Genomic DNA, 25,926 nt, shown 5'->3' with positions numbered 1-25,926 from the left:
AAAGAAGGAACAAAGTCACTCCAACACAGGTGAACCCCAACAAAGACGCATACCTAGAAGGGAAGCCCCAGCGCCAGTTGCAAAGAACGTGGACACGCGGACCAGGTCAAGGAAGAAAGAATGTTGACGTGGCCATGATTAACCAGGTCAAAAGTCAAAACTGATATGTACAGTCGTACAGATCACGTATAGATCAAAACCCATTGCATATGTCCAAATCAGAACCGATATGTGAATTAGTAACCGATATATGGATAATATAGCATGCGTCTAGATTGATGCTATCACTTAATTGTCCAAATGGATAATCTAACATGCGTCCAGATTATACAAAGCAAAGAAAATGGTCATGGGGAATGCTCTACCTTGATAACTCGCTGTCTCAGGCTAATAGATGATCAAGAATGGTCGGTGAAACTTTCACATGTGTATAGAGAAGAAAATTGGGCGGCGGATTGCCTTGCTAATCATTGTGTCTCCCAACAAATTCGTATTCAAATTTTTTCTTTTGCTCTGATTGATCTGGGTAGAATTCTAATCGAGGATGCTAAAGGTGTGGCATTTCCTCACATAATTACTCATTAATGTTAGTTTTAGTTTGTTTGTAATTTTTTTTTTCTTTAGATTTTAGTTCCTTATTTGGATCAAAAACTTAGTTTCACTAGACGGCCTCTAGTATGCAACTTTCTACATTGTCGAAAGTATATTGATGGCCCCCCAACTAACGGAAAATTGGACGAATTCTTCAAGTACTCCGTATATGTGAACTACTGTAACTTTTTGATAACAATGCAGGACCACAAAAATCCTTTTGAAAAAATTTTAGGCAAATTTGCGAAAGACAACCTTTTATAATCACTTTTTTTGCGAAAAATAACTTTTTATAATTTTTTTTGCGAAAACAAACCTTAAACTAAATTAAATTTGCAAAAGAAAACCTTAATTAATAGGTTTTCAGGCATTGACCCAACATTTTTCCAGTTTGACTTGCCCGGTTTTACTAATTACACCATCTTTTCCTCCCTTTTTCCCACTTAAAACTAAACTGGAGCAAAAAATCGAAAAAAAAATCCCCCAAAATTTCGTTCTATTCTCTGTTCTTCCTTCCTCCATTTTTTTCGCCCAATCTTCTTGCTGGATCATTCTGACTTCAATTGCTTCTCAATTAACTGTTTTTCGCACTCTACAACTTAATTTCGATAAGTTTTGATGTTCATTAATTTTGTGTAATTTTAATGAAGAAAATTTAGGGTTTTATCCCCCAAATTTGTGAACTGATTCGATTTTGTGGGTGAAATGGCAGGGACCATGGGAAGGAGGAGGAGGTGCTTGGGAAGGACGAGGTGGCGGAGGAAGAGAGGGGTAAGGTTGCGCAGGATAAGGCTGATGAGGATGATCGTGATACGACGGAGGAGGAGGTGGTTGGGGTGGTGGCTGGCCCCACTGATTCTGATGTGGAGGAGGAGGATGGGAGGGAGAGTAAGAAGGTTGGTATTGAAATTGGTCGGAATACCACGAGTTTGTCGGTGGTGGAGGAGGGGGAGGCTAATTGTGGTTAGGATAATGTGAATCCCCTGCTATCGGCGGCGGCGCTTGAGGTGGTGGTGGAGGTCTCATATAGTGGAAGTTCAATGGAAGTTCCTTGATGGTTGAGCTTCACTAATGGCGTGCATGCACCTTCGTTTTGTTTTCCTAGAGGTTTTTAAGGAACTTGATTTTATATGGGAGGAAAATTAGGGAGGGAAAAGGGTGGACATTAGAAAATTCCGCCTCACGTGACCGGCACATGGCAAGTCAAACCAGAAAATATTGGGTCAACCCCTGAAAACCCATTTAAGTTGTCTTTTTTAAATTAATTTAAAATCTATTTTCGCAATTTTTTTTTTAAAAGATTATCTTTCGCAAAAAAGTGGTTATAAAATATTAATCAATATTTTAATCAGAATTATTGTTTTAAATTTAAACAATCGGTCGATTCCGGCTAAAATGTTAGAGCAGACTCTGTAATCCCTAAACTCGCCTAGAGCATTTACAGCAGTTCCAATCGAAGTATACTCTAGCTCAACAAAAATGGTGGAAGTGCTCGAACGAAGGAGAATAACTCTATAGGAGAGAAGAACGAAGGAGGAGAGAGAAAGTAAAAGAGGGTACAGTTGTCATTTCCTTTGACGGAAAAAAGCGTTGAAGTTAGCGTTGAAGATATTTTTGAATTTTCTATCCGCCATGTGCGAACTGCGAAGCCGATGAATTTTAAACTGTAGCATATTTTACGAATTTTCCTTTTTAAGGAAACGTCGAAAAAGTCAAAATGCGTCGGTCAATTGCTCTATGCACAATCTTCTTCATCTTCAACCCAGAATCGCAGGAGAGAGAAAATCAATCCCGCCATTGACCATTGTTGTTGCTTCAATGTTTCTCGAACTTTCTTGAACGCCTCATCACTTTTTGATCGATTTTCCCTATACTTAGCTTTGGGAATCGTGCTAAAAAAATCCAGGTCTGTTTGTTATCTCACTCTTGAATCCTGTTTGATGATAAATGTTACTTATATTTAATTGGGTTTGTGGAATTTTGATTGTTTTCTTTTTGGTGTGCATGATTTTTAACAAATATAATCTGGATTGTAAATTGTAATTAGAATTTGTAGGTTCAGTGTGCAACCCACTTAATTTATAGAGATCCCCATTATTTCAATGGTTAGTATCATGGTATAATGCAATGTTCTAGTGATTTTTAAGAATGTGGGAGCATGGAAATTGTGAATATTAAGTCTTGAATGTGTTTTGAGTGTCACGAAATCACGGATTAGTTTCCCAGATTACTAAATGAGGTATATGGTGTAGGTTTTGATTGAAACTTTAGAGATTCCGGAGAAGTCACAACATGTGTAGAACTACATTGGGTTTAGAGGTAAGGTTGTGTATCAGTGTATGTCCTGAAATCTCGAGTCCAGACCCGAAGTTGATTGGTATATATTGCTGTATGCCTATATGGTGCTCGTGATACTAGTATTGAACAAAGAGGATCACAGATTCACAGGTGGTGGTGGTGGGTTTTAGGGTGTATAATGTGTCAGAGATTATAGTTTTGACTCTTAACAGAAGCAGCAGAAGGTTACTTCTATGCTTTAGTTGCACCTCTATGGTTCTATGGGGTGGCAGAAATCACAGGATCTCACTTTTTGTTATTGATTGCTTGGTGGTTCAAGCAGTAAATTGCAGTCATATTACTTGAGATGAGAGTGAGCTCTAACGAAGTTCAGCTGTTAGGAAAACATTGTGAGCAAGAAATGGAAAAACATGGTTGTTGTTGACTAGAACCTGATACGATTTACCTTAGAAACACGGACTATTGTATGAGAATTTTAGTGAAACTGCTGATTCTATGTTTGAGAGTCAGGTTGTTCATCTAGTTTGCGTTATGCATTTACAATATTAGCAATTTTGTGCAGGCTGATGAATTGGACATGATGCTGCTTATCGACCTTTTTAGTTTTTACTATTGTTATGTTGTAGGCAATCTGTCGTGGATTAAAGTCATCAGAACATTTCTCTATTGTTTTGCAGATGGGAGATGATACCCAAAAATACACGGTTGATGATGCCCTCATTGCCATGGGCTCTGGAAAGTTCCAAATATTTCTCCTTGCTTATGCTGGAATGGGGTGGATTGCAGAAGCAATGGAGATGATGCTTCTCTCCTTTATTGGACCAGCTGTTCAGGCAGAGTGGGGCCTTTCACCTAACAAAGAAAGTATGATAACTAGTGTGGTTTTTGCTGGAATGCTGATTGGTTCATATTCATGGGGCATTGTTTCAGATAAGTTTGGGCGGAGGTGAGCTCTTTAGATGATTTTCCAAAGCTACGGAGTATTTGATATAGTTGATAATGCATTCCCATACAAGCTAAAATATATAGTGAGTACACAACTACAAATATCTATTTCATTAAGCCTGGCTTGTCTATCTCACCCCTTAAACTTGAAGTGATGCTTTTAACTTGTGTTGAGGCCAAATTGCCAAGATCAGCAATCATGTAAATTTTCTCAGTGCCACTTAAAGAACTTGCTCATGTAAGGACTGAGTTAATTGAAAATTTTAATCTAATTTAATGTACTGGTCTAGCAGAATCATGTAGTGCTTTTAAAATAATTATGTCTGTATGATAATATTGGGTAGCTATATGCATGTGTTATAAGATTAGAATTAGACATGCTTGCGTTATTTTTATATCAAGGAATAAGAATATCAATTAATTGCATTTCTCACTAAGGCTATGTTTTCTTCACCTTATTATTATTACTTACTACTTGTTACTTATTCTTGTTAAAACCAGATCAGAGTATCAGACCAGAAAAATTCATACTAGTCCAGAGTCACCAGACCGTAATAAGTAAAAAGCACTTGCACAGAACATACAGACCTCACCAGAAAATTGAAAATGTAGACTAGAGTCACTAGACCAGACCAGTCCAGACCAGGTGAAGAGAAATATAGCCTAATTCCATTAATGTCAGTTCCTGCTTTCTCTTCTTATTTTCTTGCTCCAATTCTTATGATTTGCAAATATTGTTTAGCTAACTCCCAGACTTGTCTCCTTATGTCATCTATCTTATTTTTCAGGAAGGGATTCTTCATAACTGCAATTTTTACTTCAACAGCTGGATTTTGCAGTGCTCTTGCTCCAAACTATGCAGTATTGCTTTTCTTTCGTTTCTTTGTTGGTCTTGGTTTGGGAGGAGGGCCTGTTTTGTCATCCTGGCTTCTGGAATTCATTCCTGCTCCCAGAAGAGGTACCTGGATGTCTCTTTTTTCAGCCTTTTGGACTGTTGGGACTTTGTTGGAGGCTTCATTAGCTTGGGTATATTCTATAAACAACATCATTCCACCTAAATTGTTTTTAATTTTTACGAATAAGTGTGTTATCATGATGCAGCCTTCAAATTCAATATATAATCTGTTATTAGAAAATGAAAAGATCTTGACTGGCAAATGTTTAAGTGCATGGTGCATAGAAATTTCACTGTTAAGACAATTGCATTACTGATACTTGTGTTTTAGATGTTGTTCTCTGATAGTCCCTCCATCCTATTATGTTTGCTTGTTCTTTCTTGGATTTCCTAAATGTTTGTTTCATTTCTACATTTATACCATCTAATTAATTGCTTTCTTTGATTTTTGGTTGTATCAATTATTGCACTCATGTATTAGCAATAAAACAATAGAAGTAACCCTTTTAGATCTTTAAATCTGTTTTTGGCTGCTTCTTCAGTAGAAATAGGGTGAGGGGAGTTTGATATCCCACGTTTATTATGTTGAAAGGGGAGTCAGAAGAGGGATTAGATTGGGAATAGGAGTATGTATGGGGGGGGGGGGCATGTATTCATTTCGGCAACAACAATCTATTCTTCCATGAAGGAAAAGGAAGGTGGAGCTGGAGAGTGCTGGGATTTTGATTTTACTCGTTCTGATTAGACTTTTAATCAACTATGGAAATGACATTCGGCTACTTGGTTTCTTTTTGCAGATTGTAATGCCGACATTGGGTTGGAGGTGGTTACTAGCATTTTCTGCAGTCCCTTCTGCGGTTCTTCTCATATTTTACAGAACTGCACCTGAGTCACCAAGATATTTGTGTAGGAGAGGTAGGACAGATGAGGCAGTAGAAATTTTGGAGAGAATGGCAAAATTGAACCAAGCAGAACTCCCACCTGGTATTCTTGTTTCTGATCCCGAAGTTGCAAAAATTACCGATCTTCCTTCAGAAGATGCACGTTTGCTATCACCAAACAAAGATGAAAATGGAACTCTTGATAGCTTGGACTCTAATTTACAAAAAGGAACTTCAGTCTTCACACTTCTTTCACCACAACTACTGAGGTCAACCCTGCTCTTATGGGTAGTGTTCATTGGAAATGCATTTGCGTATTATGGCCTTGTGTTGTTGACGACTGAACTGAGCAACAAGAATAATACATGTACTCCAACTCATACACAGTCAGTGTCTGCAAAATCTGCAGATGTAAACTACAAAAATGTTTTCATTACCAGTTTTGCAGGTATTACTTTTGTACTTCAGACTAAAAACCATCCTGTTACTCATTGCAAAGGAACTAACTAATGTCACTTGATTTGATTTATTCTAGAGTTTCCAGGGCTACTTCTGTCAGCAGCAATGGTGGATAGAGTTGGTCGCAAGGTTTCTATGGCATCTATGTTCTTCCTTTGTTGCCTTTTCCTACTACCATTGGCCTTCTATCAGTCTGGGGGTTTAGTAACTCCTCTTCTATTTGGTGCTCGCATATGCATCACATCGACATTCAATATTGTGTATATATATGCCCCAGAGGTAACTTACTGAACTCAGTCTCTGCCAAACTTTATGAACTCTCATATCTTCCTCAATGATCCTGGTTCAGCTTCATGCTGTAAGAAACATGTCTGAAGACTGGACATTTCCCATCATTACTAAACTATATACTTGTTACGCTGCTCATAATTGTTGATGAATGCTTCACTCGGGACTCTCAAAGTCTCAATGCATTCTAGGACCCCCTATATTCCTTACGAACTGTAAATTATGAACGCAAACCTTCAAAAATCAATTAATTTCTGCATATTGTATCATGCTATTACCTTTGGTCGTAGCTTTACCCAATGTGAGTGAGATAGTGTTCAACATCTCAGATATGCTAGTTGAATCATTGTTTTAATCCCAAAGACAATAATTTCATCTCTATTATATAAAGGAACACATGAGGTTATTTTAGTAAATACACTTTTGGTGTCCCCTATAGAAATGACTAACTTGCCCCTACTAACCATAAATTATATTAACAATAAGTATTAAATACAATAAAAAGAAAAAAAATCAGTCAATAGCCGCAATAAATAACGTCATAAAGGGGGAAAGTTGGAAATAAATAAGGAAAACTACAAAAAAATAACTTAATCACAGTAAATATTACGTAGTCCCAATCACAAATACGCCACTAATGAAACAACAAGTAACAACTGGAAAAAAGTCAAAATTAAAAAAAGTTTTTTTTTTTACCAAATACTTAATTACAGGCTTACAACTAACTTAACCCACCAAAATCAGGGTTAGGAATTAAAATAGGAATTTTTTTTACCAGATACTTAATTACAGCAAACTAACCCACAGTAATGACACAAAAATAATAAAAAAAAGTCAAAAAGTCAATCAATTACCTGTTTACCTCTTAATTTTCTCCTCCATAATGTATGTTTGTTAATGTTAAATTGCTAATAACTTGGAAAAAGATGACAAAATCACTTATTTCTCTCCATTTTAATTCATAATCCCTTAATTCTCTCCATTTTAATTCATAATAAAAAAAACAACTATGTTGTTGTCCAAATGGTGGAACAACGTTCATTGCTGCAGTCCAAATAATCCACTCAACGACATTCTTTCTATATTCGCTATCAAAACCTAATTTCCGATTTTTTTTCCAATTTCTCTAAGAAAAAAGTTAATCAATTTCCGAATCCTTTTTTCCAATTTCTCTAAGAAACACACTATTTATATGTTAATTTTCTTTACTTCAGTACTACAATTTAGTTTTTTCGTCATATGCTATGTGTATTGCATTGTTTAACTATGTAAATATTATTAACTAGAGATTATTTCTAAATTTTTTTCATATGAGCTTTTTGAATAATTTTTCTAGCATATTGTTTATTGTGATTAGTTGTCATAACGCAATTCTTAGTTTTTACATAATCTCGCACGCATAGCGTGCATATAAGACTAGTAGCTAGTATAATAAAATAATAGTCTCTATTTCCCTCCTTTTCTTCCCTCCATGTTAATAACGTAATTAAAGTACTGCTCCTATAATACAAGAATGAGAACCTGTAACTATGAACAACTGAGAATATACCAGGATTCAACAGCCTTTGAGATGTTGAAGAATGTTTTTTGTAAGCTGTTGATTTTGTCAATGATGATGGGAATTTCAGAGAATAGGAAACCAACCTTTTCATCCCTTGTTCAAAACTCATGTTCAAGTTCAACTATTTTCCAACTGATATAAATGAGTTTTCTTATTATGTGTTGCTTCTTATAGAGCTTTTGATACGAGGACATAAATTAAGGGTAGGTAGGCTAATGAGTTTGTGTAATTTCGAGTGAATATCCATGATAATTCTGTTTAACACGTGTAATGTGCCATTATAAATATAAGAGCTTATTGATCTGCTACCAGGTGCATATCTTTCTTTTTTTCAAATTACTGAAAATAATCTTTTGTATTTTTTTAAAACTAGGTATACCCAACCTCAGTTCGAACAACTGGTGTAGGAGTAGCCAGCTCAATGGGAAGAATCGGTGGAATGACCTGCCCCCTTGTGGCAGTGAGTCTAATTCATGGCTGTCACCGAACTGCAGCCATTCTTCTGTTTGTGGCCATTATCTTTGTTTCTGGTGTATCTGTCATGTTGTTCCCGTTGGAAACATCTGGCCGTGATTTAAGTGACGAAGTATCTGACTTGAATCGGGAGGTTGAATTATCCTGAATTCCACCTGTAATTTACAAAGTATTATTTGTGGATACAAGTTGACATATCATGACCCTCACAGAGTCACAGATATAGAAAATTCATTCCAAAGGATCCATAACTATAGGCTACAGAAAATAGCAGTTAGTTTTCATTTTAGCTTTGGAGGTTAGCATTGAGATAGTTAAGGCCAAGGAGTTCTTGCATTTCTGTTGTAATCTTGTAACTGATCAATTGACTAGGAGATGTACCATAAAGTTTTGTCATAGAACAAATTCATTTAACCTGTAAATTTTTTCGTAATTTGGCTGAGATACCTAATCTTAATTTCTGAATCACGAGTGTAATCTTCCTGTAATCTAAGTTAAGAGTCTCATTGATTATTCTTTTAACTTGTTTTGTAGAATGGATTTGAAAGGACACTGATGAGAAACCCATCGTACATATACCATCAATTTTAATCACTTAGGCCAATAAGTCATGGGTATAATACAAGAAGTTTAATTATCCAAACAAATGTTTTAGGTTTTACGCTAGGTTTTGTTCCCTGATAATAACAAAAATATAGCATTTTCATTTTGTTTTCATTCTAAAAGGGAAGGGATTTGATTATTTTTTGAAAGGAAGAGATTAAAAACCTTTATAAAGGGCCCTCATTAAAGAGAGTACTATTGAAAATGGATAAGTGATGTTACATCATCTTGAAAGCGAAATAAATCCTACTCAATGAACATTTTGTTGTAAGTTCCAAACTTTGGTGACTAGATAAAATTTGTACCCCAATTGAAAGAAAACCACAATTTTTATATTTGGTTAACAAAATTCACAATTTTTGAGGCGTAAAGTAAACCACATAATAATTAAAAAATTAAATTAAACTTATTTTTGGTTTTAACATATTGAATGATGTCTATTCAAATAGGGTTAACATAATGCTTGTTGCAATTAGTAAACGTTTCACACTGTACTCCGTAATTTTAAGGTTAACGTTTTTTTTTATCAGCTATGTTTATATTTGATTTTTTGATGAGATTAGCTATGGTTCTTGTGATGGAGATTAGCCAGGATTTGACGACTCAAGTTACTCGACCATAATTTTTTTATAATGTCGAAAGGATTCGAGTATGAGGGTTTTTAAATGTTAAGTAACTTGTGATCAAATTGGACACAAAATCCACCAAATACGAGCTCTTTCAAATATCTAACACATAATATGCAAGTGCCAATAACACAAGCGACTAATAACACATTAATTCATACCAATACGAGTCAATTAAGTCCATTTTCAAATAGGGTCATTAACCTTACTGAATTAATAAAAATAAAAATAAAAATAAAAATAAAAATAGTATTCCGTAAATAAAACGGGTCAACATCACACTTGGAGTATTGGTGTGCAAAGTGTATATCCTCGTTAGTCGTTATCATCACTCTATCCTTTAATTAATCCTTCCCTTTCTCACTTTGGAAGCTACAACAATGGCGCATTCCCAGTTTTTGTTCATTTCGAATCGTCTCGATTTAATTTCACTTCAATAAACCTAATTTTAATTCACGAAACAATCAAAATCACCCTTCTTTTTAAAATTCAATTAGGGTTTTTGACCAAGTAATCAAGAACACCAAAAATGGCGGAAGTGTTGATTTCATCGTCGTCATCAGAGGTTAGAGAAATATGGAAGGAAAACAAAGGAGGAGGTTGGGCTGCAGTTGCTGCTATCTCTTTCATTTTCATCTGGCAAATTTTCAAGTACTTTTTTCCGATTTTACGATGTTTTGTTGCTCGGTTTCGACGCACTTCTCCTTCTCTTTCTCCTCCTATTTCTCTCTCCTCCGATGACGCTTCTCTCGCCTCTTCCCGGTAACCATTCCTTCCTATTTTGGTACTACTGATTTTAGTTTTGGAATTCTGATGTTTATATGTGTTCTGAGTTTTTTCAATTTGATGATTTGTTCAAAATAATATTGAAAATTATATTTCTGTCTCAGAACAGGCAAACATATACGAATAGTTCAAAGATCACAAACATGTCGATCGAAAACTATGAACATATTATAGTTCATGTATTGCAAAAATATTGTATTTTTATGCTATCACCTACGAAGTATTAAATTTGCCTCTATTAATTGGCAACCTAAAACTAGAACCCAAAATTGAAACCTTTAGCGGCTTTTTGGTTTTATGTTGAGCTTTTGAACTTTAGAAGTAGAGAAAGTGATACAGTAGAATCAAGCTCTTTAGGAATTAGGACTTAAGAATTCAGGTATAGGTAGACTTATATTCAATGGTTCATTGTATCAAGCTCTTTAGGAATTAGGACTTAAGAATTCAGGTATAGGTAGACTTATATTCAATGGTTCATTGTTAATTAGAGCAATAGATTTTCACTCCTATAGTCCTATCTGTAATAGTTGTCTCTTTATAATAACCTCTTATTGCTGAGGATGTGAGAAGATTTAACTAAAAGATCCAAATTACTTTACAAGAAGTAGGATGCCCTTTCATTTTGTCGATCACTCAAATTAAGTAGGGCTTGTATTTGGAAATCCAATCATAAGCTATTCATATTTGAAGTGCTTGTTTGGTTGACGACTTGACGTAATATAAATGAGAAATAGAAGTTCCTTGGAAGAAGTCGTTAAGTTGGCAAATTCATAGGAAGTTGCACTACCTATGAGGTTCTACTTTCCACAAGATGGAGGAAGTTGTGTAACTAGGTTCTCCTAGGTATGTGAAACTTCCTTATGGGAACCCATAACTACTTCACCAACATTTTGCACCTCATAGGAATTTTACGTCTTCTTTAAAGCCAAACGACTACTAAGAAAAGTGACAATTTTTGTGGACATCTCAAGACAGTACTTTGTAGTACAGTAGATGTTATGATTACTTTGCATGGAAGGAATACCAGAATACATTTTTGGCCACCACCACCAATACATAGATTACAAGTATTTTAATTGTAGATTAAGTTTAGCTTGTACACTGAGGAACTACTATGCCATCCTTCAGTTAAGCTTGGGCATTGTGAATATCATACTTCCTGTGTATGTTGATCTATTGTACAACTGTCATTTCCACACAACAATATTTTTATCAGTTTTACTTTCTTTTTCCATTTTATTCTGATGTTGTCATCCGGGTTCAATTTAATATGCACCAAACATCATAGATTCTATTTACAGATTATCCTGTTCTTCACGCACTGACTGTGTAATATTAGAGTCCGAATCTTCTATCCCACAATTCGTGTCCCATTTGTGTGCCACTTCCTCCTATTTGTTGATATTTGTACTTGGTCAACCATTTTGTATTTTCTATTTAAAATGACATTGATATCAACCAATAGAAAAAAGTGGCATAGTAGTGGTACAAAAATTGTGGGACATATTTTAACTTGTGTTCTTTAATTTCTTTTCGCCTACTTCTCATGTCAAAAGTTCTGCGCTTCATCTGCAGAATATCAGACCTTGTACCAGATGGTGATTTGAAAAGTTTGATTGACAATTTGGATGAGAAAGAAAATGAGACTGGAAATGGAAAATGGGAAAATGTCATTGAGAAAAGCAAGACTTCTCTGTCCTACGAGGCAAAGTGCTGTAAACCAAAGGTGACTACTGACATTACTGTTTTTGGTTACTTAAAAAGGAACATATTATCACTCAGTAGTCAGTCTATTCTTCATATCTAGATTTTAACTGGGGAGCATAGGCATACAAATTTGACCAGAACGAAGTGATAGACATTCTCACATGCTTCTTTGGGGTTTTATTTATTTATCTCAAATTCTTAATATGGAGCTTTGTATTGTTTTTCTAGCCAATTTCCGCTGTCATTCTTCACTTGTTGACATAGACTTACGCTAGTGGTACTTCGACCAGTGACCATCCATGTTGCACTGTCTACAAAGTGAGTATGGATACAGAGTTGAATGATGTACTTTACGATAACTCTTTTCTCTGTCCCTCATAAGCTTTGGATATGTCAAATGCCTTGTGAGTAGAGTCCTAAAACAATCTTGTGGTGAATCTGTAAATGTCTCATAAACCCCTTCATTACTCGCAAAGAACACAGTTAGAAATTCCTTGTGTTTTTTAATATGTAGTATGAAAAAGAAGGGAAAGGGAGGACAAAAAAATTGTTAATTGTGGCGTGTAGGACTCTTTTTCTAGGAAAGTGTGTTTGTCTTCCTTGTGTTGTAGTTGTAACATTGCTTTCTGGTTGGTGACTGCTTCAACTTCATCTAGCTCTGTTATGAATAGAGACTATTGCAATGGTTTTTGCACCTTTTTTCAGAGTGGGACTAACTGCATTTGCCTCTTGTGATGATGCATCAACCTGTGAAAGAGATGTGATTTGTATGATGATGGTTTTCCTGTATGATTCCTCATGGCCCAATTTCTGGTACTATTTGGGGCAATGAAATGTATGATTTTCCTGTATGATGCCTGATGGCCCAATTTCTGGTACTATTTGGGGCAATGAAATGTGTACACAGTCTGTCTTGAGTATTCTTTTCTTCTTGTGAGTAAAAGATGGTAAAAGGAATGTAATTTTACTGTCTGACAAGACACAAGCAACCACCATCTTATCCCACTACTTCTATCCCTCGAAATTACATATTTCTTAAATATTGTTAATCCCTGTTGCTTTACAAGCTTATGTTGAATTTTCTAACATGCACTTCCGTCATGATAATTATATATGGCTTTGAAACCCATTGTTTTGGAGGTAAGGAATAATGCACCTCTGTTTGTAGAGCGGGCACTGTCAAGGTTCTGGTGTTTGTTTGCTAATGTTGAATGCAAATCAAAGCAGACCGCATAAGTGATAAATGTCGGTTATGCTGACTTACTATAGCTTATGTCTTTTTTATTGTCTTTGACCAATACTGATATTTACATGAACAAGTTGGTGCAGCCTTTCCGTAGCGTTTTCTCAATGTTCAGCCCCATCGCACATACTTCCGAAGCCTCTGTTAATCCTTTTTTGAGTTTTTCTGATTTTTAGGAAGCTTTCAGTTGCCTTTGTAATCTGTGTCTCTACGATAGTGATACTGATTTATGCCTATTTGTTATTTCTTGTAGGATGGCCCTCTCAAGTATTTGAGTGTGACTGTTTTTGAAAATTGCTCCGCTGAAACTTTAAGAGACTTCTATATGGACTGCGATTATAGGAAGCAGTGGGACAAAACGGTGGTTGCTCATGAGCAATTGCAGATTAATAAAGAAAGTGGAACTGAGATTGGGAGGACCATAAAGAAATTTCCGCTTTTGACGCCTAGAGAATATATTTTGGCGTGGAAGATCTGGGAAGGCAGCAACAAGACATATTACTGCTTTACAAAGGTGAGCTCAAAGTCACAAACTTTTCTTTGTAACCTAGTAGAGTAGTAGGACTACTGGAACTTATTTAAATATGTTTAGTTGTCTTACAAAGTGTGGCTGTGGAAGCTTTTGTCATTTCTAGTACGCAAATTTGCTTTCTGATCGTTCATTCTTGATGTTGGCCACTCAGTGTAGCTTCCCATGCCCCCTCCTTCCATAATCCGGTAGGAAAAGAGGTTGTAGGGCATGCAGTTTATGTATTAACCGCATTTTCTGAAAAGAATTTTGCATATTTGCGTTGCCTTCATAGAATGTCCAACAAGAGTGATGAATTTTGAAGTTCCTATAATATTCCGTCTTTTTCTCTTACAAAAGGGTGATTAATGTAAATTATGGTTAAATAAGTACTCCCTCCGTCCCAGATTAGTTGTTACACTTCTAAATTATGAATGACCCTACAATTATTATATTGTCTCTCTTTTCCCAATAAATTATTTTTGTCCCCACACCCTCTCTCATTCAATTTAAAAATTACCCCACTAACTCCTATCACATCTACTTTTTCAATAAAATAACAATTGATAATCAAACAACCACTTATCACCTAAAACTTTGTGCAAAGGTAAGTGTAACAACTAATCTGGGACGGAGGGAGTACCATATAAAACAAAAAAGAGTGACATTGTGGTATAGAAAATTTGTAAGGGTAACGATCTTCCTGAATTGCTTTTTGAGACAGGATACTCTTTTGAGGTATCGTAATCTGTTATTGTTGATCTTGGATTCCCTGTCTTGCGCCTCAATGCATCTTAATAATTTATGTTCATCTATCTTCTCTGTGCAATTCATCATGTGACAATAAACACTCCCAAAATTTGTATATATTTTTATGACTTTTGATATTCATGTTAAACTCAAGCTATCTTGTAATCTTGATCCTTAAGAATACTGTTGCAAAATGCCATCATGTGCATCAAGTTTTCATTAGAGTATTTATTGTGCTTTGTTTTAGGATTGATTTATTTTTTGTCTGCTGTATTGTTTGAGTTCTCTGCATGTGTTTAATATCTCTTCTTGAGATGTTTTGCCTAACGCTGATGACTTCTATTAGGAATGTGAACATCCATTGGCACCGTTACAGAAGAAGTATGTACGTGTTGCATTTTTCAGATCTGGGTGGAGAATACGTCAAGGCAAGTACACATACATATGTAGCATCTTTTTCTTGTGTTTAATTGCTTTTATCAACTAAATGTAATTCATTTATTGTGATGGAGATTGTTCTCATTATTATTCAACGACGAGACTTCTGTGGAAAAAACATATGTGGTTTAGTGTTCAATAATTGAGGATATATAACTGCTATATGATCAAGAAACTAGATGTAGTTGTATATCACAAACTTGATGGCGATTTTGTATTGCTTCAGTACCTGGGAGAAATGCATGTGAAATCAAAATGGTGCATCAAGAAGATGCTGGTTTGAATGTGGAGTTTGCGAAATTGGCATTTGCAAAAGGAATATGGAGTTATGTGTGTAAAATGGAAGATGCTCTGCGCAAGTATTCTTCAATCCGCCCTCTGCAGTCAAGTTCAATGACTGCTGTTTCTCTCATTCAGAAGGTTAGGTTCATTATTTTGCTGTGTATCCTAACCCAACATTAAACTGTGTCAGCAATGGATGTCCGGAGAAATTTGTTATGTTCAGATTGGATTTTTTTGAAAACCCCCAACTTAGAATGAGCATTATGGAATGTGTGGAATTCTACGAACTATTGTGGCGGGTCCTTAGGGAAACCTTGTCATTTCCTTATGAAGGGTTGGCAAAGTGTAAAAATCATTTCCTGATAGAGTGATTTGTAGTTAACATTGTGATGACTGTTATCCATGTGAAACTCTCTACTCTCCATTTTTAGCATCTCACAAGTCACTTTTGAGGGGCGCGGAGATTATAAATAATATTAGGAGAAGAATGAGAAAAATTGAAAGTGGATAGAAAGGGAAAAAGTAGTCAGAGAAAGTAAAGTTTGAATGTAAAATTGGGAACAGAACGTAATGAATACCTTACCCTTTTGGGAAAAGTGCAGAAGTCTGTTGGAGTGTTGGGTATTCGATGATATATGGAGTAGGGACTAGGGAGTAACATCTGGTTCTAAAGGCGTCTTGTTATGTCTAACTAATTCTTTCATTAGATACGTAAATTTGGATGCTGCTTTTATTGTGTTAATGGGGTATTTTCTGCAATCTTTTTGCGTCATTGAAGTTATCTTACTGGCAGTGGCGGTGCCAGGATTTTCTCATTAAGGGTTCGAAATCTACGAACGCACATAATAAAATATTAATCCAAAATTCAAATTACAACTAATAATTTGTGGGGCCCATATTCTATTACAATAACATTAAAAAAATTACAATTGAACTCGACGAGTTTTCATATTTTGAAAGCGATCTATTACATCATCATATTTTGGGGTCTGTTACTGTGTTAGAGTGTTAAGTGTCGTGGGCTGCTTTAGAAACCCCCAAAAAAAATTAAAAAATACAACAGGAGAAGCTGGAAAAAAGAGTATAGGGAGTCGAACCCCTGACCTTTGGTTTGATATTCAAAGCAAAAACCGCTGCAGCGCCAGTAATGTTTGTGTCATACTGCACTTTCACTATTACTTAACCCGGTTTGTTTTTTTCTTTAAATCTGCCTGATATTTTTTTCCGCTAGTAAGGGTTCAGTTGGACCCACTGAACCCTTACTAGCACCGCCACTGCTTACTGGGCACTTGGGCACAAGTTTTGACTTTCACTGTTCTGCAGTCTGGGAATGTTTTACAATTACGATTTAGCAGTCGGACCCTTGGACTATGAAGAAATTTTTATCTAAACAATTTAATAAATCTGGCCATGATCAACAAACATGAGAGATTAAATGGAGAACCAATTACCTTTTCCACTTGGAGTCATACAACATCATCAAAGTATGGGCTGCTGTTGCCGCTTGTTGGCAGTTTTCCATTACATGCCTTCATGTGGAGCATATCATGGTTATCATGGTTATGTAACCCTGTTGCTTGAAGGGGCAGTCTATATGATTAGAATAGTTGTTGAAAGCAATACTCTATCACTATTACACTAAAGTTTTCAAGCCGTGGGGTCAGGTCAATACACATATGCCCATTGAACTAAAATCTGGGATATATTTTAGCAAAGAATTAAGAAGTCATTAAAACAGCAAATGAAGCTTACAAACAGGAAGGTTTACCTTTCGTTGGGTTTTGGATTATAATTGATTACTGGCTCATTTACTACCTATCCTTCTTATATGTTTTAAAGTAATAGATGTTGATCTTAGATCAAGGAAAAATGGAAGACTACCTCTTTTTTCTTGCAGGGGGTTAAGAGTCGTGAGACTTAGACTGCACACATTTGAGCTATGCTTGCGCCATTGGGTGGGAAACTCTTGAAAGGCATTGTAGTGAAGTTGTGTTTTGTAAATAGGATGCATTCTTCCTCATATTGCAGATTTGTTGTCTGATTAATTTTCCATCTATATTCCAGCATGGTTTTATTTGTTTATCTTGGATGTAGGTCCCTCTTGAGCTAAATGCCATAATCGGAGCTGCAGCTTCGGATGTAGCTACCAGCTCTGGTTCTAGCAATGGCACCAACGGTCATAAAAATGGAGCTAATTCGCAAAAACTTAAGAGGAAGCCTTCAAAGAAAATGATAGCTAATGGTTTGCTTCTTCTTGGAGGCATTGTATGTTTATCCCACGGCAATCCGGGTGTAGGTGCCAAAGTTGCCATTGCCTTTGTTTTGAAGAAGTTAAGTAAACGGGGCTCATCATGTCGTCAGAACCAGCAGAGTTAATTTACAAGTTTATACACCATACAATCTGATAGCTTTTCCAGATATGCAGACATTGGTCTCCTGAATTGGGTTTCTCATCTGTACCTCATATTCCAGAAGGGACTGGAAGAAGATAGCGAAAAGACTGTGCTCTCCCTCAAGCTTGGAGTTGTATATATGTGAGTACATCTATATAATATTTCGGTTGCAAGTTAACTCACACGTGTATATGCAACTTTACCTTGTGCTCAATCTGATGACATACGAAGTCTTTCTTCTTTCATTGTTTATTTTGATATGTAACAGAGATGAGGATCCATATTTTTTGACAAGTTTGTTGTATAGTTTTTTTTTTTGGTCAACTGAAGTAGATGTAATATTTGTAACAGTTGACTGTGCACTATTGATGTAATAATGTTGCATAGAATTACATTTTCCTTCTATTTCATTGAAGTTGATGTAATCAATGGAAGTTTTGTTCTCTAGATTATAGGGCCGGGTTTTAGCTAGCTCAATTTGCAAGTTGGAAATGCCATTTCTGAAATAATATTTTGTGAGCTTTCTAGATTTCTATTCGATTTTGACCAGGATTTACAAAGGTCGATTGTTGACTGTTAATTGGTCTAAGCAACCATTTAAAATATAAGGAGTACTATAAAAATCAATTGAATATCAACCCGACTTAAAAATAGCTTTAACCTATCAATGAGGTCTTGGCCTAGTGATTAAGACTATATGCCTGTGTACAATAAGTCTCAGGTTCGATTTCCCCGCCCCTATTTATCACTTGTATTGCCCTTGTGAATCATTCGCGAAAAAAGAAAACTTTAACCCAAAAGTGTGTTCAGTCCGAGGGAAAAAACCCTAAACCAGAAATAATATGATCTACACTACTAGAGAGTAGAGAGTTAGAGAGTTAGAGACCAAAGAGCGGGAAGAAAAGCAATGGAGAGATGGGTTTGAAAAAGGTGTGTGCCCTCCTCTCCAAGAGATGGGGCGAACTCAACGGTCTGTCTGTAATTACTTCCAATTTCCCTTCTTTCCTCTCTCCAACATTCAAGCCACCACCTGTAACTCAAACCTCAAAATTTACTTTTGATTTTCCTAAATTTGGCAATTGGCATGCATCAACTTTGCACAATTGCACCCAAATCATGCCTCATCCCAAATATAGACAAATTATTTTTCAGGGGAATTCTGGGAAATTCACCATTTTCCCAATTCTTTTTCTGCTTCATCCATGGTGTTCATGCTTTGATTTGTATGTCTGCTTTTGATCCCATCTGTCCTTTTTGGGAATTGGGTTTCAGAAATGTCCCCCAATTTCATTGGATTATGGTTGTTTTCTCTTGGGATCCTAACGTTAGTGCACTCCAAAACTGATTCTAAGGATGGTATAATTTTAATTTTCGGAATTCTTCTCTTTATGATGTGGGTAATTCGAGGTAGTCTGTGTTAATATCCGAGATTGATCAATCAGTCAATGTTTGCAGTTTTTACTATTCGTGTCATCTTGTGTGTGAGATTGATTAATGTCGGATATTACCATACAAGTTCTTGGATTTTTTTCGCAATTTTATGATAATAATATGTTGATGGAATGTCTCCTTCTTTTGTATATAGTTGCTGCCCTAAATGTAATGTACACAAGCTTGAATTCTCCCAAAAAGTTGAAGGATTGGGAAGCAAGTGGTGGTGATCCTTGTGCTGATGGATGGACAGGCATTGAATGTTCTGGATCTTCTGTCACTGAAATGTATATTGTCTTTTTCACATTTTCCTACAACATTTTCGCTTATTAAGTTTTTTCATTTATGTTTTCGTTTGATCAATTTTGTAGAAATTTATCTGGGTTAGGACTGTCAGGATCTCTGGGTTATCAATTATCAAACCTTGCATCAGTCACCAACTTGTGAGCTCAATTACTTTTTTTAACATTGTTTTTGTTTCTTAAATCATTTACTCTTCTTAATTTTGAGGAAACCACCTGTTAACATATAGATTATGTATCTGTTTGTTATGGAACAGCGATGTGAGCAACAACAAACTCAGCGGTGACATACCTTATCAACTTCCTCCCAATGTAAATCACCTGTGAGTGCCAGGAACTTTTTAACTTGGTAGTATTACGTGTTGCCTGAGCAACTTATGATGCAAATTCTTAATTGTATCTTGTGAATGTTACTACATATCTTCTAAATTTCCGAGTGTAGTGTTCATATTGCGGCTATAAAAACTCTGGCCATTATCAACATTGTCCAAAAAGAAAATATCTCTTTTCCAGGCTGAAATAAACAGTTTTCTCCAACACTTAAACATTTTTGTTACTTTGGATTTTGCTGAGCTAGCTTCTTTATACAACTTATGTACTCTTTAAATGAAATCAGTTATTGATTTATCATGCTTATCTTGCTATTTATGCTGTCACCTGGAATGTGCATGTTGCGCGCTTGCACCAGTTTTTGTAATTCTGAACCTAATTTTATGATTTGACTGACTTTGATCCTGTTGTTATTATCAGTGATCTGTCCAATAATGGATTTACCGGTACTGTTCCTTATTCTATTTCACTAATGAAAAGCCTAAAGGACCTGTAAGTTTTACTTGTATTTTCCCCCTCTTATCAGAAACATTTCTGTGGCCTGTTTGCGCCAATTTCTTTTCTATTAAGTTTGAGTATTTTTTGCGCACTGCAGTGATCTAAGTCATAATCAGTTGAATGGCCAGCTAACTGACATGTTTAGTTCACTTTCAAATCTTGGTCTCCTGTAAGTGCTTTCTTTAGACATGTTTAACTCTACATTTTTTTGGTTCTTACCTTTCAGTGTTTCCTTTTCATCATTTTATCGCATGATATATGTTAGCGTTTAGGTCCAATGCTACATTATTAGAAAGTTGCAGCAGAAATACAACCTGGAATATTGTTTCTGATAGGGGTAGCGAACTGGCAATATGTTGTTTCTGTTCAATCGGGGACTGATGCTGCAAAAGCTATATAAATGAATAAAATCACACTCAGTTGTTGTCGTAATACTACTAGAGTTAACTGTAATACGACCTACAATGGATAGTCCCTTACAGATGGTAGGGCTTTTGAACTTTAGCTCATACATTACAGAGAGTATGAGTTTTTGGCTGCAAAGATTTTGGAGACTGGAAATGTAGTGCTCATTGTTAAACTAATACAAAATTGTGTTAACTTTTTCTGAAGATCATATACTATGATGTATCTACAAAACTCACCTGATTTACGCTGGTGGTTGTGTTTGTTAAAATGATATCTTTTATGAAATTGGACTATTTAGTTTGGAACTGATCCAAGTCCTAGTTCAAACCAAAGTAGTTTAAACGGTTTAGGATTTTTTAAAATCCAAAGTGGTCCAATCTGATTCCTTTCGTGTTGATTTGGTTCCAATCAAAACCAGAAAATTTCTCAAAAAATAGTGCTGTTTTCGAGCCCATATTAACCAAGTCATGCAAGGAGAACAAAATACTTGTTTGATAACATGTACATATAATGTAAAATGGTCCAAATTCTAACCGTTTTTGGATTTTGGGTTATGTAAACCAATTATTCATATGAAATTTCAAGTCCCAAATACAAATACACAACCTTTGACAACTTTAATTCCATTTAGTTGTTTGGTTGAGATGCGGTTACAACTTACAAGTGTATTTGTAGTTGTTCTAATCTAACCTTAAGTCCAAATTTTGAAAAAACTTGCATTTAAAACTCGAAACTGGATCTTAAATATTCCTACGCAACTGAGAGCTAGGTGTGTCTCTGTTTGGATTTTGGATTTGGAACATAATCCAAATCATTTACTCCGTACATCCGAAGTTAACACTTTAAAGGTGGAGGTTGGCTTGATTAAATATAGACATATGTGTATGCAGAGAATTGTTTACCATGCATTGTTATCAGATGGCTACTGTCTGTTTTTTTTTTAATCCAGTTACTCTGTAAAGGATGTTTATAATCATTGCTCAAACTTATGACGCTGTGCAGGGATCTTTCGTACAACAAACTATCTGGAAGCTTGCCTCAGAGTTTTGGATCGCTTTCAAGCCTCTCTTCTCTGTAAGAAATAAATGCATATACCTTTGTGCCTTAAGAGTTCTTTTGACTGACTCTATCCATATCACAGGTTTCTTCAGGACAATCAACTTAATGGCCAGATAAATGTGCTTGCCAAATTAAAACTTAATGAGCTGTAAGTTAATCTGTTATCTTATACTCAGATAGAAAAAAGCTGTGCATTTAGCCATTTACCTTATCATACTCTCTATCCTACATAACATGCTAGGGATGCTACTGCACAAACGCTATGTAACAGCATAATATATTTGGCTGTTTTTGTTCCGGTTATTACTTAAATTATGTTTCAGTAAGAAAATATGCTATCTATAAAGCTCCTGTTGGTGATTGTCACTGGACAAGCATTCTGTCATGTCGAAGATCCTGCATGTTACTGGAGATATTTTATAAAAAAGTATATTCTATTCTTGCAGCAATTTAGCGAACAACAAATTCAGTGGGTGGATTCCTAATGAGTTGACAAAACTGAAAAAAATCGAGTAAGTTTCTGTTCACGCTTACTCTTGTCCATTTTTAAAAATAAATAAATCTTGCTTTAGATCATTGGACCTCTCTCATTACCAGTCATCCTGTTTAGTCAGGAGCCTCTTTAGAGGTGTTGGGATAATGTTGATGTTTACTTAGATCACTGGGCAATAACTAATCAATCTAAAGTTCTTGAGCTTGTCATAGTAACACATAGTAATGTTTTTGAAGCATTGAAGGAAATTCTTGGTCTTCTGGGCAACCTCCCCCTGGAATGACTTCAAGTGGCAATATTAAGTCTACCCATATGGAAAAAGGTGGGATGAGCGGGATAATGATTGCTGTGATTATTATGGGCATTTTGGTGGTTATTGCAATTGTGCTTGCAATACTTTCAAGAACACGATCTTCTTTCTCCTCAAGTTTGTTTGAAGAACATGATGATCAAAGTGATCGTAAGTCACTTAATTACTTTGGGTCCAATAGATACACAACTGACCCGGGGACAGATAAAGGCTTCAAAGGTAATGTTTCTGTGTGACTTGCCATATTGTTTCTGTTAATACTTCCTGTCTTGTTCTGATTACTCTCTTACTTATTTGTTTTCATTTTGGCAGACCATGAAGTAAAGGCTTTACAATCTTCTGGTCCAATTAGTCTTAAACCTTCACTATCAAACCGCATGAAGTCGTTTAGAAATAAGGAGCCTGGGAGTAATGCAGCTTCTCAAAGAAAGGTGTCGTTTGAAATTACCCTTTATACATTGGCAGAGTTGCAGACTGCTACTAGCAACTTCGCTATGAGTCGACTACTTGGAGAAGGATCTATTGGACGTGTTTATAAAGCCAAACGTCCAGATGGCAAGGTATAATTGGTAGCTGACTAACTTGATTACTTTTAACTCAACAAATATCTGTAACAATGTTTCATAGACTTCAACATGCACTTAGTAATCGGATTGGCTGATATCCTACTAATATCTTGTCATTTATTGCAAAGGATAAGAAGTCTCAATATCCTCATTGGTCCATGGTTAACAAACATGCCAAGTTCCCTGTATATCACTTGGAATACTAGTATTTCCTGTTACAGATTTCTAGTATAACTTAGGGTGGTTTGAATACAGCATTACGGAGTATATGATTATGAGCAGTAACCGAAGTTTGTTGAATTTTTAGAAATATGGAATAACATAAGTACACTAACAGAGGTTGTCTTGATTTGTTTGCTAGGTAATAGTTGTGAAAAAAATTAGTTCTTCGTTCTTTCAAGATGGCAAAGGTGAAAAGTTCTCTGATGTTGTTTCAAGTCTGTCCAAGATTTACCATCCAAACGTTGTTGAGCTTTCTGGACATTGCTCAGAGCAGAGGCATAACATGCTGGTGTATGATTTTTTTCGAAATGGTTCAATTCATGGGTATCTTCACTTGTCTGATGAATTCAGCAGACCGCTTACTTGGAATACTAGGGTGAAGATTGCTTTAGGAACTGCACAAGCAGTTGAGTAAGTTTCTCTATTTACAAGAAATATATTAGTTTATGTTTATACATGCTCGGATTTTATTAAAGGCTTGGTCGATAATAAAAATGGGTTGGAATTTTTGTGATTAGTGAATGTTAATTGATTCATCTTTACACTGTTGATGGAGTCGCATGCACGTCTTTTTCCACTAATTATTCATGTAATTAAAATGTATTTCCCCAAGTTATTTGACACATCTTTGTCCACAGGTACCTGCATGAAACCTGTTCCCTGGTTCACAGGAGTATCAAGTCGTCCAACATTTTACTTGATATGGAGTTGAATCCTCGTTTAACAGAGTGTGGTTTGGCATCTTTTTATCAGGTTAGTTAGTAGCAGCAGACAGTTTACGATTATCAGGTTATTTCTTTTCTTTTTGGTTTAGAGTGAAAAGTCACTGATATTTTTGGTGATGATTATTTACTCTAGGAAGCAGGTGGAAACCAAGGAGGTGGGTGGTTTGCTCCAGAATGCACAAATGCTGCATCTTATACATTTAAGAGCGATGTTTATAGCTTTGGAGTTGTCATGCTTGAGTTACTGACTGGTCGAATGCCTTTTGATAGGTTTGCTGTTTCTGTTATTGTATTCTGAACCATACCATCCTCAATTTCACAGACTGTATATATTCTGTTTTTGCTGATAGTTATCTACTTATCTCCATTTGTTTTCAGTACGAAACCAAAATCAGAGCAGTATCTTGTACAATGGGCTTTATCACAGCTCCATGATATTGATGCTCTTGATAGAATGGTTGATCCTTCACTACGTGGACTCTACCCTCCCAAGTCTATTTCTCAGTTTGCTGATATTGTCGCGCTCTGTGTGCAGGTTAGATCTAACTCTCCTTGAATGTTTGAAATTTATAAATATATCTATTACATTATACTAAAACAAACACCGGAAGTGACACATATCACTCACTCCCTGGTGCAAAAGTTTCCCGCCAAAAATATTTGGGGTAGTAGGAACAAACCTCAACAAAGTTAGGTGGGTTGGTGGATTGGTGCGGTACAGTCTCAAATCCATACCCTCCCCAGTAGTCCAATACCCATCATTGGTACAAATGTTGTACAACTTTTATTACCATATATACTCGTCTCTCTACCCACCAAATCTCTACACATGCCTTCTCAACTTGAAGCTTGATTCGAAAGGCATACATTACCGGCCGTTAAAGTTATGGTATATCTAGGATTCTAATATGTTTAGAAAACTAGAGTAGTGTTAGTTTAGGAATCTAAGGCTCCGTTCTATTGGACTTATTTTGACTGATCTTATATTATCCGAACTTATCTGGAAAAACTTATTTTATCTGAAAAACTTATTTTATCTGAAAAAACTTATTTTGTCTGAAATAAACTTATTTGTGTGTGAAAATGTCAGGAAAAAAAACTTGTTTTTGTTGAACTGAACTTATCTGAACATAACTAACTTATCTGAACTTATCTGAACATAACTAACTTATCTGAACTTATTTTGTCTGAAATAAGTCAAAATAAGCCGAACAGAACAGTGCCGAATAGAGTCTTTAACCTAATATAGTTATATTATGGTCTTAAACCTAAACATACTCGAACCCTAGATATACCATAACTCTAATACCAGCTTGAATTAACTTGATATTTGTGGTTGCTGTTATGTAGATGGAACCAGAATTCCGTCCGCCAATGTCAGAGGTGGTGCAATCATTACTCCGGTTAGTCAAACGCCCGAGTTTAAGTAATCGAGGGTTAGATGACTATGAATATTAACTAGTGCTCCTCCTCTAGTAACATTTTTTTAGACGAGATTGAGTGTACAAAAATGTCCTCTTTTTCTTGACCTGTTTTCTTTTTAGTGAATTGGAGTTTCCAAACATTGGCTATGTAAAGTTATACAGCTTATACTTGTGAATGAAATGAATCTGTAAAGAAGTACTGCCTGATAATGTTATGAGCCTTATACGAAGTAGAACATGATGATACTAACAAAATCTTCACAGGATATCATTTATATCTGTATAGAGTTCGCGTAATATGTTTTCCGCCCTAATTAATTTTGTGCTCAATGTACCCCTTAAATCTTATACGTAGTACTCCACTATTTACTCCCAACTGGTAATGAAAATTACCAATTGAGGTTGACATGAGTGGTTAAGGGTCTCTTGC

General features: G+C 35.8%; 3 protein-coding genes across 5 annotated transcripts; all 3 read left to right on the top strand.

The window, feature by feature from the left end:
- Positions 1 to 1,976: 1,976 nt before the first annotated feature.
- On the top strand, positions 1,977 to 8,857 carry LOC110774671 (organic cation/carnitine transporter 7). Of its 2 annotated transcripts, none has more exons than XM_021979232.2 (6): positions 1,977 to 2,497; positions 3,567 to 3,835; positions 4,623 to 4,860; positions 5,527 to 6,058; positions 6,146 to 6,348; positions 8,292 to 8,857. In XM_021979232.2, exons 2-6 carry the CDS (start codon positions 3,567 to 3,569, stop codon positions 8,538 to 8,540), a joined length of 1,491 nt encoding a protein of 496 aa, XP_021834924.1. In that variant the 5' UTR covers positions 1,977 to 2,497; the 3' UTR covers positions 8,541 to 8,857. The 2 variants fall into 2 exon arrangements, with proteins under 2 accessions (XP_021834924.1, XP_021834933.1); XM_021979241.2 differs by lacking the exon at positions 1,977 to 2,497 and adding an exon at positions 4,336 to 4,511 and having other exon boundaries at positions 3,698 to 3,835.
- A 1,061-nt stretch (positions 8,858 to 9,918) lies between these two features.
- LOC110774689 (uncharacterized) lies at positions 9,919 to 18,175 on the top strand. Its single transcript, XM_021979258.2, has 6 exons — positions 9,919 to 10,383; positions 11,983 to 12,133; positions 13,611 to 13,871; positions 14,962 to 15,043; positions 15,280 to 15,473; positions 17,430 to 18,175. The coding sequence occupies exons 1-6, from the start codon at positions 10,151 to 10,153 to the stop codon at positions 17,709 to 17,711; spliced, it is 1,203 nt and encodes a 400-aa protein (XP_021834950.1). The 5' UTR covers positions 9,919 to 10,150; the 3' UTR covers positions 17,712 to 18,175.
- Positions 18,176 to 18,531: 356 nt separating this feature from the next.
- Positions 18,532 to 25,706, top strand: LOC110805776 (protein STRUBBELIG-RECEPTOR FAMILY 5). Of its 2 annotated transcripts, none has more exons than XM_022011402.2 (16): positions 18,532 to 19,084; positions 19,314 to 19,446; positions 19,531 to 19,602; positions 19,719 to 19,784; positions 20,212 to 20,283; positions 20,387 to 20,458; positions 21,700 to 21,771; positions 21,839 to 21,904; positions 22,203 to 22,268; positions 22,486 to 22,778; positions 22,872 to 23,119; positions 23,487 to 23,758; positions 23,986 to 24,100; positions 24,206 to 24,342; positions 24,451 to 24,607; positions 25,423 to 25,706. In XM_022011402.2, the coding sequence occupies exons 1-16, from the start codon at positions 19,003 to 19,005 to the stop codon at positions 25,528 to 25,530; spliced, it is 2,031 nt and encodes a 676-aa protein (XP_021867094.1). In that variant the 5' UTR covers positions 18,532 to 19,002; the 3' UTR covers positions 25,531 to 25,706. The 2 variants fall into 2 exon arrangements, with proteins under 2 accessions (XP_021867094.1, XP_056699435.1); XM_056843457.1 differs by having other exon boundaries at positions 18,544 to 18,658.
- Positions 25,707 to 25,926: the final 220 nt, after the last annotated feature.

Source organism: Spinacia oleracea, chromosome 1 (genome assembly GCF_020520425.1).
Source record: "Spinacia oleracea cultivar Varoflay chromosome 1, BTI_SOV_V1, whole genome shotgun sequence".
Taxonomy (NCBI): Eukaryota; Viridiplantae; Streptophyta; class Magnoliopsida; order Caryophyllales; family Amaranthaceae; genus Spinacia; species Spinacia oleracea.
This window is presented reverse-complemented; position numbering and strand designations above follow the sequence as displayed.

Coding starts and splice junctions, on each gene's coding strand:
- LOC110774689 (XM_021979258.2), top strand. CDS start 10,151: ATGGCGGAAGTGTTGATTTCATCGTCGTCATCAGAGGTTAGAGAAATA. Junction 12,134..13,610: donor CAAAGTGCTGTAAACCAAAG/GTGACTACTGAC, acceptor TATTTCTTGTAG/GATGGCCCTCTCAAGTATTT. Junction 15,044..15,279: donor TGGGTGGAGAATACGTCAAG/GCAAGTACACAT, acceptor GTATTGCTTCAG/TACCTGGGAGAAATGCATGT.
- LOC110774671 (XM_021979232.2), top strand. CDS start 3,567: ATGGGAGATGATACCCAAAAATACACGGTTGATGATGCCCTCATTGCC. Junction 4,861..5,526: donor TGGAGGCTTCATTAGCTTGG/GTATATTCTATA, acceptor TTCTTTTTGCAG/ATTGTAATGCCGACATTGGG. Junction 6,059..6,145: donor TTTCATTACCAGTTTTGCAG/GTATTACTTTTG, acceptor GATTTATTCTAG/AGTTTCCAGGGCTACTTCTG.
- LOC110805776 (XM_022011402.2), top strand. CDS start 19,003: ATGTCCCCCAATTTCATTGGATTATGGTTGTTTTCTCTTGGGATCCTA. Junction 19,603..19,718: donor CTTGCATCAGTCACCAACTT/GTGAGCTCAATT, acceptor GTTATGGAACAG/CGATGTGAGCAACAACAAAC. Junction 22,779..22,871: donor GACAGATAAAGGCTTCAAAG/GTAATGTTTCTG, acceptor TCATTTTGGCAG/ACCATGAAGTAAAGGCTTTA.